At 32.7% G+C, this 16,449-nt stretch overlaps 1 protein-coding gene across 4 annotated transcripts; it reads right to left on the reverse strand.

Moving 5' to 3' along the window:
* Positions 1 to 12,603: 12,603 nt before the first annotated feature.
* Positions 12,604 to 15,448, reverse strand: LOC148202515 (cysteine-rich receptor-like protein kinase 25). 4 transcript variants are annotated; one of them, XM_088109776.1, is made up of 7 exons: positions 14,571 to 15,448; positions 14,256 to 14,414; positions 13,996 to 14,147; positions 13,714 to 13,924; positions 13,365 to 13,602; positions 13,082 to 13,229; positions 12,604 to 12,987 (listed from the first exon to the last, which is right to left on the reverse strand). In XM_088109776.1, exons 1-7 carry the CDS (start codon positions 15,355 to 15,357, stop codon positions 12,679 to 12,681), a joined length of 2,004 nt encoding a protein of 667 aa, XP_087965902.1. In that variant the 5' UTR covers positions 15,358 to 15,448; the 3' UTR covers positions 12,604 to 12,678. The 4 variants fall into 4 exon arrangements, with proteins under 4 accessions (XP_087965902.1, XP_087965901.1, XP_087965900.1 ...); XM_088109775.1 differs by having other exon boundaries at positions 13,996 to 14,150; XM_088109774.1 differs by having other exon boundaries at positions 13,365 to 13,924.
* Between the last annotated feature and the right edge of the window lie 1,001 nt (positions 15,449 to 16,449).

Genomic DNA, 16,449 nt, shown 5'->3' on the forward strand with positions numbered 1-16,449 from the left:
CCTTTAAATGACCAAATTAAGAATGTATTAAAAAAATAACCTTGAGTTTTAAAAAATTATATTATATTTTATAGATTTTTAAAATAAAATATATATAAAATTTAAAAAATTATAAAATATAATATAAATTAAATTTTTACTTTAATTAAATTTAACCTAATAAAATTTAACTTAATTTTTTATTTTAATTAAATTAAATTTAATATAATATAATATAAATTTTAACTTTAACTTTATTAAGTAATGAATATGCAAAGATACTAATAATATAACATCTGTATTTGATTTGTTTAATCTGATATTAAAATACTTATTATTCACTATATTTGCTTATAATAAATATTTTTGGATACCAATTCGTCATTGTGATGAATGGATAACTACTTATGTATGGATAACTAGATATTTTTGTAGTCATTCCTTTTACGGATTTACACATATCTAAAAGTTAAAAGTAAATATATAGGGCTGGAGGCAACATGAGAGGATCACTTCCATCCATTTGCTCTTATTTTTATTATCCGTATAAATGATTAAAATTTGGATATCTTTAATAAATTTTATAATATTGTAGAATCTAATAAATTTTGATCCAATCTTTTATAACTTTTTAACCCTTTATAATCTAATAAATTTGTATTTAGTTTGATCCAGAAAGTTATCTATTCCAATATATAAAAGAAATAAAATTGTTGTAACTGTATTTGTATATAATTTTACTTTAATTCTCTTAACATTTTGGTAGCCATTATATTGGTTTAATCCTTTCGAACATCCCTATTTCTGTAGGATTGTCTCAAGTAGGTCCTCGTATTGTAAATATTCTCGATTAGGTCCCTTATTATGAAAAATTGAATCAATTTAGGCCTTACCGTTAGTTTCATACTAACACCGTTAAAGGGGGTGACACGTGTCAGTTCGTGGTTTTTTTGAATTTTTGAATTATATTTTTATTATTTTTATTTTTATTTTTTATTTTTTATTTTTTATTTTTTTTAAAGTAAAATTTAAAAATGCCATGTGTCAAACTGATAGTGTGCCACGTGGCAATGGCAGTGTGACATGACACTGACAGTGTCACATGTCATTGTCAGGCCACGTGTCATTACATTAGTCTCAATTTGGTCCCTGTATTTTTATTATGTTCCAATTTGATCCCTGTATTTTCATTTTGTCTCAATTTAGTCTTAATTTTAAAAATTAAACAATTTTTCCCTCCTCAAATTCAAACAAAGTTTAAATTGTATACAAATCTTAACAAATTTTGTTTAAATATATACAAAAGATATATATTTAAATATATACAATTTAAATATATACAAATTAAAAAAAAAGAGTTTAATTTAAATATATACAATTTCAAAAAAAAGAGTTAAAATTGAGGAGGGAAAATTTAAATATATACAATTTAAAAAAAGAGTTTAAAAATACAGGTGTTATGTTATGTTAGGGTTTAAAAAAAAGAGTAACATAACATGCTGGTGTTATGTTACGTTATTTAAATATATACAATTTAAATTTTGTTTGAATTTGAGGAGGGAAAAAATTGTTTAATTTTTAAAATTAAGACTAAATTGAGACAAAATAAAAATATAGGGATCAAATTGTAACATAATAAAAATACAGGGACCAAATTGAGACTAATGCAATGACACGTGGCCTGACAATGACATGTGGCACTGTCAGTGCCATGTCACACTGCCATTGCCACGTGGCACACTATCAGTTTGACACGTGGCATTTTTAAATTTTACTTTTAAAAAAATAAAAAATAAAAATAAAAATAATAAAAATATAATTAAAAAATTTAAAAAAACCACGAACTGACACGTGTCACCCCTTTAACGGTGTTAGTATGGAACTAACGGTAAGGCCTAAATTGATTCAATTTTTCATAATAAGGGACCTAATCGAGAACATTTACAATACGAGGACCTACTTGAGACGATCTTACAGAAATAGGGATGTTTGAAAGGATTAAACCTTTTCTTTTTTATGGAAACTGTAGGAATACGATGCATGAGGCAGCAATGACAGAAATTGTAAAGAGTCTCATAATACATATAACTTGTTATAACGATAAATATTAAATAAGAATGAAAAACAATTAAACAATAATTATCGAGAAAAAGGTCATTGAAAATATATTTGAATAACAAAATATACTAAAGAAAATATGTTTGGATAAGAAGAATAATATATGACATTAGTTGATTGAACATATTGCGTAGAAAGTTATTTGATCAATAAAAAAATAATAATGACAATTGATAATAACTGCTAATTAAAAAAAATTCAAAGTAATCTAATTTGAGTTTTGGAAGACTTCTTCATATATTTGAAGTTGTATTATGATATATGTTTCATCATCAATTATCAGTAATTTCAATCCTCTTCTAACTGTGACTCTAGACACTGCAATATATAATTGTCTATGGGAGAAGATAAACTTTGGACATTTTGAGATGTTTGAAAGATTGACATTGACTTTTATTGAGTCATTGCAAACTATACACCAATAGAAAACTCTCTTCTGTAGAATTATATTTTCTGAAGAAGTCAATGGCTACGTAGGAATGAATACTTTGGGTCCATATTTATTCTAGAAATGATTTTTGCTTTGACACAGTACCTAGCTAAGAAAATGTACTAATGGACAAACTTGGACACAACCTCTCGTAATTTGGTATGTTATTTCTTCTCTAGAAACTAATGACAACATATGTTAATCCAAGTTGAAATAGCTCAAGATTGAAAGAAGGATGCATAATGATGTTTTGTAGTAATGAAGGATAAGTACTATCCAAATTAAAGTGATTGAAATCAACAATATTAATTATCTTATATGAGTAAATAATTTGGAATTTTAATGTTAATGTCTCCATCATTTGGTTCCCCAATGGTTCCATCTCTAATTCTTTCTAAGCACCCATTATTGGAATTTCCATACTTCATCCAAATTAGAGCAACTAATTTGTAGCCTCGTAATTTTTTGTTAATGTCAAAACTTTGACGATGTCTTATGATTCATTATTACTAGCATGAAACTCATCTGGTCTTGATCCTTTTATGAATTACAAGTATTTGTCTAAAATCTTCTTCAAATGCTATCACTTGCCCTTCAAAAGATCTATTTAAGCTATAATTGTTGAAAATACACATTGTCTTGAAATGTTCTATAAATCCTCAAAAAAATTACATGTCATTAGTGTTTCACCCCAAATAACTAATTTTCTTTACGCAATCAATTTTTGCAATTCACTTCTTTGTTTGAAATTTAATTAAAAGTCTCATCCACATTTATCATACTAGAAAATCTTGAATGAGTGATCTACCTCTTAGAATTAGTAAATATCGTGTGCTGAATGCAACATTAAGCATAGTTTCTCTCTTGCATCTAGAAAAATTGTTGAGATAATTCTCGTTGTTCATTCATCTTCGTTCTCAGGGTTCATCTTCGTTCTCACACTCTCGATTGTAGTTTCAAGTTCGTCTTTTGTTGCGCTTCGCTCTCGTTGTTTGGTGGAAAATGTTTCTTTAACAACTATATTTTGCCAACTATTTGACAACGCCACGTGGCGTTGTTTCATTGGTTGGTTTTAAAAAGTTTTTTAAAAAAAGGTTGAATTTGTTTAGAAGGGCAATTTTGGAAAGAATTTGGATAGAAACTCCTTTTGGCGGTTTCTTTTTTTTTTTTTTTTTTCAGATACACTCTTTTTTGTAGCTTGGTTTTCTCAACTCTCTCTCCATCATTGAAGCTTTCATCTCTCTCCACCATTGAATCATCTATCTCTCTCCACAGTTTCGGTCTTCTTTGTTCCTTGCTTTTCTTTACTCTCTCTCCACCATTGAAATGTTGTTTCTCTCTCCCCTTTGAGTTTGAGTTTGACTCTTCTTACTTCGTTTCTTGGGTCATTTGGTCACTGTTGAGGATTTCGTCTCCCTCTTTACCCATTTCCCCTTTTTTTGATGCTGTGACTATGGGCTCGTTGACGGTATATATCCCCCGTTCTGGAATTTTGTTGATTTTGGCGTGCATTGTCGTTGGCGACATTTCTTTGGTTGTGTAAGTCTTCGACTTTTGTCTCCCATTGTGGTTGACGGTATTTCTCCCAAGGTTTGGGCTTTTTCGCACACACCATCGAGGTTGGTATCACAAAGGTTTGGGCTTTTTAGAACAAACCATTGATTCATTACCAAACTTCACATTACAAGTTGTAGAAACCATCAACCATGACCAACAAGGGTCCTTCATTCATAAAATATTAAAAACACACTCATAACAAACAAAAAAACAATCATGGGAGCGTGGTTGCCACACCTGGGTAGCACAGATAAATTTTCAATACAAAACTGCAAATTTAACTTGGTAATCGATTACAGCCTTTTTGTAAGCGATTACAAGTGCATGTCTCCAGTGTGTATGGTGTAGGACCTGACCTACGTTGCTAAGACCACCCAGGATGGGTCTTCCTTACATAGAAGACTTACCAAACTTCACACTACAAGTTGTGGAAACAATCAACCATGACCAACAAGGGTCCTCCATTGACAATATCTTAAAAAGACCCTCATAACAAACAAAAACAATCATGGGGAGTGCAGTTGTCACATTTAGGTAGCGCAGATCAACTTTTAGTACAAAACTGCAATTTTAACCTGGTAATCGATTACAACCTCTCTGTAAGCAATTACAAGTGCATGTGTCCAATGTGTATGGTGCATGAACATGTTAGGTCATTGAATTGTTGAGAAAAAATGTCATTTAGGTGCTTTCATGTAAGTTAGATGAGCTCCATAAGCATTTTTGGCCAATTTTTGCCCTGGTAATCGATTACAAGGGTCTTGTAATCGATTACCAGAGGAAAAATGGCCATTTGTACAAAAATTTCAACTATACTCCCCAGCTGGATGAACAACACTCCCCAACTTTGTCACTACAAGAAATGCGTTAATTACCGAAGGCTTATTACCGAAGGCCTTTAGACCGTCGGTAAATAACGTTTTCCGAAGGCTTGTGAGCCGCCGGTAATGTATTCGATTAATTAGGGCCAAAAATAAGATATTCCCATTCTCAAATTCATTTCGCACCAAAGTAATAATCTTCGTCTCCTCTCAAAGCCGGCCACGAAAACCCCCTTCCCCCTTTGCTCGAAACCCTTCGCCCACAAAACCCTTGTCCTTTGCATCAATCCTAAGCACGAAACCTTGGAGGAGTGATTTGCAGTCATCCCTGTCCCAGCTGCCAGTGTGGTTTTGGGCTGTATATCGCAACGTGGTGGGTTGGGAGGCTCTAGGAGTTCAATCATGAAGAGAGGGTTAGAAATAGACTAATGCAAGTGATTGTAGAAACTAAAGAGTAAAGAAAGGTGCGAGTGCAAGCTAGGAAGCATTTCGGGTTGAGTGCGAGACGGGTGAGGTTACAGAGAAGTTTTTGTAATATGGTCATGAGCATGTGATTTTGAGGACTAAGTTAATATGTAGGAATGTTAAATACTGATGCATGAATGTATCATATTTGGGTAATGGGGTTAAAGTTATTTGTTAATTTGTTTGGACTATTTAATAAGAGAATGAAAGTTTATTTTGAGATACTTAACTGCTATTAAGATCAATTCAAAAATAAATCTATAAAAATCATTCAAAAACAGAGGTAAAATCCATTTAAACAAATTTTGAATGACTAAAGAAAGCTATAAATCAACTTAAAAATTAAAATCTTCAAGAATTCAATACTCAAAACCTACCAAAGCACTCTAAAACTAGGCTAAACAAGGTAAAAGTAAGAACTAAACTAAAACAGAAACAAACTTGTAAAGAAACTTCCTAATAAAGTCTTAAATGTCTAAAGAAAACTAAGAGCACTTCAAAAGTCACTAATTCTAAGAGATTCTAAAACTCACTAAAGAAAGCCTAAAAGTACACTCAAACTAGTATAGAAATGAGGACTACACTAATTGCAGTGCAGTAAAATGCACTGCAGCTTTGTAAACAAGTTTTAAATGTTAAAAGCAAGTTAAGAAACAACCTAAAACCTACCTCTCTACAAAAACTCAAAAATTGACTATTGAGAACCTAAAACTATGCTAGAAATCTCAAATCATGAAAAATTCTCTAAACTAACAGATGAAGTTGTAATGTAACTATCTAAACATGTTTTAAATGGTATAAGACTATTGAAAACTATGGTAACTAATGAAAATAGGAAAGAAATCAAAATCTGCTTATGAAAATCGGAAAGATGCACTAGAAAGGTCAAAAGTTGCAAATTGCACTAAAGTAACCTAAGAATGTGCAATGTTCTTATCCTTGGCTATTTGACCATGTGGGAAGAGCATGCATGTGGAAGGATTTCTTATTTTATTTCTGTAAGGTGTGGGTGATGTGTTTCAATAGAAGAGCCACAGTATGGTGGTGATGTGAAGAAAACAGAAGAAGAATAGACAAGAGTGTGTGGTTGTGAAACTGTAGAGTAATGGTGTGTGAATAAAAAGAGAAAGGAGATAGAAGAGGTTATGGCAGCTGTAAGTGCTAACTTTAGTTCAAAAATATACAATCTGTGAGTTTTTTTTATTCATGTCATCCATAATGAATTTCCTACCATTCTAGCTCTGCATTATTGAACTTGATCATTCTTGACTATTGAGGTTGAATTTTAATTATTTGTTATGATTGGTGTTTTTGCTTCTGGTTCAAACATTCCTGTAGACATAGTGAGGGCAACACGTGAATGTAAACAAGGTATAACAACAACCCAACCTTTTAAAATTTAAGTACAGTCAATTTCATTACACCAATTCATGATGTAAGAAGGTAATATACCTATGTTGATGTTGGTTTTAGTTCTCTTCAAGTTGCAGTAGTAAAATACATAATCCAGATTGAGGTTTATATCTCTTAATTTTATTGTATAATATCTCTTAATTTACAATCATATGTTTAACACTCTAGCATCACATTCTGCAGCAGCCCAGCGCCCTGTTTTTTTTTTCGCCCTTCGGAAATTACCGAAGGCTTTTGGCCCTCGGTAATTACCGAAGGCTTTTGGCCCTCGGTAATTACCGAAGGCTTTTGGCCCTCGGTAATTACCGAAGGGCGAAAGCCCTCGGTAAATGTTAGCGACAAGGGATTTACCGAGGGCTCTTTGGCCGTCGATAAGCCTTCGGTAATTACCTTTTACTGACGGTTTTGGGCTGTTTCCGAGGGCTTCTGGCCTTCGGTAATGCCCATCTTTTTTGTAGTGTGTTTTTCTGACCTTTGGTACTTGTTTTGTTCTTAACTTTCTCCATCGAACTCCAAATGACTTAATTCTTGTTTTGTTGGAATCTAGACTCAAAGAGCTTTCAAATGACTGCTAACTCAATTTTTAGACCACTCTACTAGGTGCAGTTAATTTCACAAAAACAAAGTTTTTCTAAGCTTTCTAAATGAGTTTACTTTTAAGTTATTGTTTCATGTTTGTTATTTTAGATGGGTGAGTGAGTTTAATGGTCATGAGTGGTCTCTAGTGCACTAATGAACATGTTAAGTCATTGAATTGCTGAGAAAAAAATGTCATTTAGGTGCTTTCATGTAAGTTAGATGAGCTCCATAAGCACTTCTGGCCAATTATTGCCCTGGTAATCGATTACAGGGGTCTTGTAATCGATTACCAGAGGAAAAATGGTCATTTGTACAGAAATTTCAACTATACTCCCCAGCTGGATGAACAACGCTCCCCAACTCTGTTTTTCTGACCTTTGGTACTTGTTTTGTTCTTAACTTTCTCTACCGAACTCCAAATGACTTGATTCTTGTTTTGTTGGAATCTAGACTCAAAGAGCTTTCAAATGACTGCTAACTCATAATTTTTAGATCACTCTACTAGATGCAGTTAATTTCACAAAAACAAAGTTTTCTAAGCTTTCTAAACGAGTTTACTTTCAAGTTATTGTTTCATGTTTGTTATTTTAAATGGGTGAGTGAGTTTAATGGTCATGAGTGGTCTTTAGTGCACCAATGAACATGTTAAGTCATTGAATTGTAAGTTAGATGAGCTCCATAAGCATTTCTGGCCATTTTCTGCCCTAGTAATCGATTACAAGGGTCTTGTAATCGATTACCAAAGGAAAAATGGTCATTTATACAAAAAGATTGTTGAGCGTTGAAATCACAAACTCGAAAGAGAAAGAGAGACTTCGAACGGGGCCAACGATGACGGAGATTGCTGAGCGTTGAGAGAGATTGCTAAACGTCGAGAGAGAAATGAACAAAATAAAGAGAGAAGTTCAAATGAAACTGAAAACCCTAAAATTGAGAGAGGAGAGAATGTTGAACGAAGAAGGGTACTTTCGGAATAATGAAATCTGGAACCGTGATCCCCTTTTGAAATCAGATTTCTTTTACAAAAAAAATATTGAAAATGATCCAATACAACACTGACACGTGTCGTTGTCAAAATGTTGTCAAACTTGGTTGTCAACATATCGCGATCCTTGTTTGATCTCACTTTCGATCTCGTGCCTTGCGATCCTCGTGCAAGGGTCTTCGTTCCCATTGTTTGCACTATCATTGTCGATCTCGTCCTCGAACTCGCACATGGTGTAAGTGTAAACCCTCTGCCACCGAGACTGAAATTGTGTTCGTGCTGTTTAAATTAATTTTAACAGCAAAGTATTTTACAACAAAGTATTCATTTTATTCATTTTACAGCACTGTTATTCATTTTATTTTTCAAAAAATAAAGTGTTGCACTACACTGATGACAAAACCATGCTGCTACAATATTTTAAGCTCTTGTGCATTTTATTTTTTATGTTTGTAGTTAAAAAACATATCTCATTATATTTGGAAACGCACCAAATTTAGTGGAAGTTAATCTGAGTGCATCTTTATCAGTTAAAAATAAAAGTAAAAATGCTCTGGGAAATCGATTTGATGGAAACATGGATTTGATATTGGTAGTGGGTAAAGTGAAATATAACCATTGCTCAAAGATTGTGAGTGAAATCATATTTAGATTTAAGCATCATCTTGTTGGAATCAACGAGGATTATGAACCTTGTGCTTTTGTTTCATCAAAGAAAAGAAAGTTAAATATCATTGATGAAGACGATGAAGAAAGTAAAAGGGTTGAAGGAGGACATAGGGTATTCAATTTTAAAGGAAAACAAAAAGTTGATACTACTAGCAAAGGGGAGTCTAAGGAACTATAAATCAAATGATGGAACCAAGATACAAAGAAGAAGTTGATGCTCAAGTGACTGAACTCTTTTACACTAGTGTCATTCCTTTTAATGTACCTAGAAATCCAACATTTCCAAAGATGTGTGAAATGATTGGTAAGTATGGAGTTGGATATAAACCACCATCCTATCATGATATTAGAGAGAAGCTTTTGAATCATGATGTGAACAAAACAGATACAATCCTTGAGCATTATAAGGAGGAATGGAAGAGAATTGGGTGTACAGTTATGTTTGATGGTTTGATAGATATAAAAAGGCATTCAATTTGTAAATTTTGGTGAATAGTCCTAAAGGGAATATTTTCTTTATTCACTTGACACTTTAGACATATCAAAAATAGCTGATAAAGTTTTCAAAATGTTAGATGATGTTGTCGAGTTTGTTGGAGAAGAAAATGTTGTTCAAGTTGTCACTGATAATACTGCAAATTTCAAGGCAATTGGAGAGTTGTTTATGCAAAAAAGGGAAAATTGTATTGAACTCCATGTGCAACACACTGTATTGATTTAATTTTTGAAAATTTTGAAAAAAAAATTGAAGGTTCATGAATTGACAATTAAGAAGGGAAGAAAGATAACAATTACATTTATGGAAGATCAATATTGATTTCCTTGTTGAAAAAATTCCCTAAAGGCATAAACTTGATAAAATCATGTGTGACTAGATTTGCCAAGGCTTATTTAACTCTTGCTTGTCTTCATGAATTGAAGCCACATTGTTGACCATGTTTAGTTCTAAGGAGTGTAAGACAAGCAAGTTTGGAACTTCACAAGAGGGGAAAAGAGTAGATAATGTGCTATTAGATAGTCGGTTTTGGAACAATGTCTCCATATGACTTAAAGTCATTGCCCCTCTTATGGTGGTCTTAAGATTATTAGACTCAGATGTAAAACCTGTAATGAGTTTCATTTATGATGAAGAGATGGATTGTGCAAAAGAAAAGATTAGGTCCAACTTTAACAATATAAAAAAGAGGTAAAATTTCAAACTTCCATTCATTCAAAGTTTAATTACTTAAGTGTGAAATTATTTTTAATATATCATAATTAGTTTGGTAATTATATTTAGTTATGAAGAGGTTTGGAGAATAATTGATGCTCGATGGGATAATCAACTTCATAGGCCTTTGCATGCAACTGTTTATTTTCTGAACCCCACTATGAACCTAACTTTAGATGTGATGATGGTAGAGAGGTGAAAGAAGGATTATATGTGCATGAGAAGATTGGTACCAAATATGGCAGAAAGAAGACAAATTAATTTACAAATTGTTGAATTTCATTATGCATGGAAGATGCAAATAAATGCATGAAAGAATTAAATCCTGAGAAATGGTGGGAGATGTTTGGTGATGGAACTCCAGAGTTCAAGAGATTTTTTATTTGAATTCTAAGTTTGACTTGTAGTTTTTCTGGATGTGAGCGTAATTAGAGCTCTTTTGAAATAATAATTTAAATTATTTTTAATTTATAATTTTCTTTATTATGTTTATATATTTACTAAAAATATTATATTCCATTTTAGGCTCATAAAAAGAGAATGAATAGTTTGTATAAAAAAAGATGAATGTTTTAGTTTATGTGATGTACAACTACAAGTTGAAAATTAGACAAATTTGAAAAAATGTTGCTTTCCATTTGATAACATTGAATCAGATGATGAATGGATAACTGCAGAGACAGATGATGAATGGATAACTAAAGAGGCAAATGATGTTGTTGAGATTGAGAAGGTTGAAGATGAAAATGATGGTGAAAATTTTCACTTAGATGGAGCAATAACATATCCTGCTCTAGATGTTTTTAATCTTGATAACATAACATTTGGGAACAATGAGTATGCACAACATTCATCAGAGAAAGAGTTGGTGAAGATGATGACGGAGATGATGATGCCATCATCAGAGAAAGAGACATAGACACTTTGACATTTCTATTTATATTTTTCAATATTTCTATGAATAATATTTCTATGAACTTATTTATTTGAATTTATATAATTTTAGTAACTTATTTGAATTAGGATGTTATTAATTTTGTTATGTAAAAGAAGTTTATCAATCGAGTTTACTGCACTATGATAAGTTTACATAAATCATAAATTTGATAACCTTGTAGGTGTGAAGCTAGTAATCATAGCCGGAAATAATACCCTATTATAATTGCCAACAGTGAATCCATAGCAGGCTAAATCATGTCAAAGGAAAGAGAGAATTCCTTAATGAAGTACAAAATTTCACGCAAAGCATTATCTAAAACTATTAAAAAAATTATACTTATACCACTACTATAATTTACAAATTGAACAATAATTAATTTTGTAACGGTAGGATACAAAATGTAGGATAGAAAAGATAAATAACTAATGAACAATAATTAATTTTATTCATGTATTTTTTTTTAAAATGTTCTCTTAGCATTTTGTTGTTTTTCAAGTTAGGTTTTTTTTTTTTGGCTTGTAGTAATAATAGTGTTATTCATTTTCCGAGCAAAGGAATATGCACGTTTGTGCATGCCCAGAGGAAACAGGAATCTCCTTTAGTTTTTGTTGTTGAAACTGACCAACTTAACACTTTAATAATCTTATTCGAGTTTCAATCAAACAAATCTGAGTTGGGATGGCTATCACCTGTTTGTGAAAACGCCTGGGAGAAATATAGTGATGTTTACGTAATGTATGATAAAGGTTTTTGGGCCTGAAAATTGTGGGATACGAAGTCTTGAGAGCATTATTTGCCCGTGTGAGTCAATTTGCGTAGTTGGTTTTGTAAATAGTTTGTTAATGGGTTATTGTAGCAAATTCTGAGTTTGAGGCTTTTGTTCTTTTCAAACACATTTTAGCTGATGCATATATTTGTCTATCAATTCCCACTTGAACTTTTACGGATATTTGATTGTTTATGAAAATTTTCCCAACTTTGCTGCTTCAGGAATGTACATCAGCTTTGCACTTTACTCGTTGTTGTGTTCCCAATTGCCTTACACATGTTAGCGTGCTACCTATACCTTCAGCTTCCAGATTAACAGAGTGGAATATTCATGGAGAAAACTCATGGCTCAGTCAGGCATGATTCCTTGTTGGAGAAACACAGGTGCTGCTTGTTCTGGCTTAGACAGGGAATTGCAGGATGACTGGGGATGGTTTTCTCACACAAGCAATTTTAGGTATTTTGGCTTTGTGATGATAATTTTGTTTTATGAACTTCGGGTGCATGCCGTGGACATATAAGGATTCATTTCGTGTTGTTTTCTCTCTGCAGTTTTTTCTTGGAAATTGATCTATATTCTAACTCAACAAAAGGAAGATTTTTATATTAGAGATTGAAATATATTGTAAAATAAAAAGTATGGGTACATTCAATGTTAATATGAGTAGATAAATCATTAAATAATTTCATTCAAATCAATTATAAATACAACTTTATCTGTCACTTTTAAAGTGCATTATGAAATTACCTCGGTAAAGTAATCGAGGACGTTATATCATTAATGGAAAGATTCTTGGAACTTTTTGATGTAGAGATGTCCTCTGAGGCCATCCTTCCAATTGAAAATGCTGGGTGCTTGGGTTTTGGAACGACCACTGTGTCACTCGCCAGCATTACTACAACATCGGATATGGTTGGTCTATCTCTTGCATCTTCTTGAACACACAACAAACCAATCTCTATGCATCTTTCTACTTCATTTCGCATGAAAGATTTTTCCAGCATTGGATCCATCAATTCCAAACATTTTCCTTCATTCCATGTTCTCCATGCCTACACAAGGATTTGTAGTTTTTTAATACTCATAAGCCTTAGTTATCTTAGCATTGTTGAATAATTTGTCAACCACACTAGAGTGAAGACTTACGTATACAAGAAGATTTTGACTATCTGACAGGTAGAACCCACCGTTCTTTCTCCCACAAATGATTTCTAGAACAAGAACTCCAAAGCTGAAGACATCAGATTTCACTGAAAATAGTCCTCCCATAGCATATTCAGGAGCCATGTATCCACTAGTGGAAACCAATAGAGCTTTGTTATTATCTCGTGGCAAGGAACATAAAGCAAAGAATTCCAGTTTACTATAACTAAATTCTAAAACATGCATAGATATTGTATTGAAAGTATTTGTTACAAGTAGAACTCACTAAGTGCCCATCACTCGTTTTGTATTTGCCTGGTTCTGTCCCACTTCAAATGCCCTTGCCAATCCAAAATCTGATATTTTGGGATTCATGTCATGGTCTAATAGAACGTTGCTGGCTTTGAGATCTCTATGGATTAGTCTGAGTTGAGAGTCTTCATGAAGGTATAAAATACCTCTTGCTATTCCATGGATAATGCTTAATCTTAGTTTCCAATCGAATTGTTTTCTTTTCTCAACATCTGACAATATATAACAGCATAGAGATTTGAACCAAAAAACATTTAGTGAAGCAAAAAAAATAGCAAATACGACAAATTCTATGATTTGGCCATAGCAATGTGAAAACATACCAAATAAGTGAAAATCGAGACTTTTATTTGGCAAATACTCATATACCAGTATCTTTTCATTTTCCTCTAAGCAGCATGCCAGAAGTCTTACAAGATTGCGATGCCTCAATTTAGCTATAAACATTACTTCATTATTGAACTCCTCTGAGCCTTGACCAGAAAATTTTGACAGTCTTTTTACTGCAATTTGTCTTCCATCAGGTAGATTTCCCTGATAAAAGTTTGAAATAAATAGAAGTTGGCAATAAGAAATCTATATCCAAAACTCTAAATCATTACTACCTTGTAAACAGGGCCGAATCCACCTTCACCTAATTTAGAGGCTTCTGAAAAGTTATCAGTACTCTGTAGAATTGTGACAAATGGGATTCTAGGCAGGTCGGTGCTCCACGTTTCCTCTGATTGAATTTTATGAAATGAAGGTAGAGGTAGCTCTTCTACAAGAGAAGTTTGTGAGTTCATAGCTGAGAAAAAAAGTCTTATTTGACTGGGACAAATTAGCCATCATATAAATCAAGGAATCTGTGCTACGAGCAAATTACCTTCTCTAACCCCATCCCTCGTTTTTTCTTTATAATTAGCTTTTCTCATCCTTTTCCTGTACCAGAAGCAATATAGGCTGAAACATAGTACAATTATTGCCCCGATCAAACTGATGATAATGATCAATATTCTTGTCCTGTTATTAACCCCTTGTTTATCTGTGACAGTACAGAAGATGTAGATATAAGATTGGTTAGATGGTAAAAATAGAAGGCAAAGGGAGAGATAGGTTATATTATATTAACAAAACAATCGATTTTTAAAATTTGTTTCGCAAAGTAAATAACAAGTTCTGTAATAGGATTAAGATTCACCTGTTTGCGGATTGGGGGCAGGAGCTGAAGGTGTTTGGTTGGCAAGAAGGTAGAACATATAATCATCATACTTCATCAAGCAACTTCCAGTCCAAACCATATATGCTATTTTTTGTTCACAACATTTGGGAACTTCAGCAAGTATGTCCTCCAAACACTGCCTGCACCCTTCATTTGTGAGATCTCTGGTGCATTGCACCACACCATACCTACTCTCAGTAGCACTCAAATTGAAGCCATCCTTATAGTACAACTGGTTGGTTTCATTAGTAGCTTTGCTGATCATACTTCTCCAAAAATCCTCACCTCTCTGAATCTCTGCCGTGTTGGATATGTTTTTTGTTCCAGGAGTATGCCATATTGGGTATGTAATAGCTTTCCCAAAGAAGTCCTCATTTGAGTACCTTATAACGCAGTAATCATTCCACACTACAGCAGACAGCCTATTGGAGCAGCGCTGAGGGGCTTCTTTTACAGCAGTGGCAATACAAAATTGACAAAAGTATCCAGCCACATCACCACCACAATCATAGAGGCCATACACAGAGCTATTGGTGCCTATGGTGTTGTGGTTATAACCATTGCTTGTGGCTGCATCCGAGGACATCCAGGTTAGGATTCTATCAAGGTTAGTTTGGTATGCACTGCTGAGAGTCTGTTGGGTGGTGTTTTCGCAGTTACTTCCCAGGGATGACTGTGCTTTGGCCTTTGTACTGAATGATCTGAAACTCAGTAATAACAAGAAACTAAAGAATATTGATCTCACTTTTCCTTGTGTTCCTATCATGAAGTACTTGCTTAATTATGTTATTGGCTACAATGGTTGAAACATATGGCGAGTAATGCATTTCAAACCATAAGTTTCATTTATTATTCATCCTCTGTTACTATTCTTTAGCAACAAATATTAAAGACGATGAACCTTAAATTTGATATTCAACACTTCTAAAATGTTAACGAACCCGTCAACAATTGACGGCGAGCCCTGTTAAAATTCGTACTAGTTGACTTTGAATTTGTATCTGGAAGCCCTTCTGACATCAGGAACGTGTGCAACTTTGCTTATAGATAATCAATCATTTTCACCTGAAGGAAATCAAAGAGAAAATACAAAATATTGTAGAATAATGTTGTTCCTATACGTCTCAGACATTGTTAATTTGATCCCTATACATGTGACGAATTTTTATTTGATGCCTTATATACCAAATTAAGAATGTGTTAACTATCCAGATTAAAAGAAAAAAGGCATTTTACATTCTTAAGCTTAATCTAAAACTGATAAAGTATCGAAGGATCGATTGAAATAGAATATAAATTATTATGATATCTATTATTAATTGAATAAAGTTTAATCATCCATATCCATCGGAAAGGATATTACCTCGCAAGTCCCAAGGTAGAAGCTCTTGGTTTTCCATTTTAATGGTCGTTGGTGGAAGTGAATTTCATATCATTCACACTAGATAGTTAACATTGACACTAATTTTAAATACATTAATCGATGAATGGTCTATTACTTGTAGACATTTCAAACAATAACATTGAAGTTGGTGATGTTGTAAATATTTGAAAGTATAATTATTAAATTACTAACGTGTGTGTCTGCGATATTGTTTTGGTGGAGTATACGATGATGAAAGTATGTTTCATATATTCATAAACTCATAAATATCATTTTTAATAATTTTAGCAGTACTATTTTAAAAATTAAATCAAATGTATAATTAAAAATATATTAACAGCACAGCTAGCTAAAAAATGAATTGGGAAGTCATGATTTTATATTTTAATTGATTTTGCTTCTTTATTATATTTTATTCCTTGAAATTTTATTTAATTTTAAAGTTTATTTTAAAATTTGATATTTTGATCACTG

Source organism: Vigna umbellata, chromosome 3, assembly GCF_029865625.1.
Source record: "Vigna umbellata cultivar VRB3 chromosome 3, Vumbellata_1.0, whole genome shotgun sequence".
Taxonomy (NCBI): domain Eukaryota; kingdom Viridiplantae; phylum Streptophyta; class Magnoliopsida; order Fabales; family Fabaceae; genus Vigna; species Vigna umbellata.

What these genes read in the sequence shown, in the direction of transcription:
- LOC148202515 (XM_088109772.1), bottom strand. Translation starts at nt 15,357, where the DNA reads ATGATAGGAACACAAGGAAAAGTGAGATCAATATTCTTTAGTTTCTTG. An exon ending in TGCCCCCAATCCGCAAACAG is followed by an intron (nt 14,415 to 14,570) that starts GTGAATCTTAAT and finishes GTACTGTCACAG; the next exon opens with ATAAACAAGGGGTTAATAAC. An exon ending in GATTCGGCCCTGTTTACAAG is followed by an intron (nt 13,925 to 13,995) that starts GTAGTAATGATT and finishes AACTTTTATCAG; the next exon opens with GGAAATCTACCTGATGGAAG.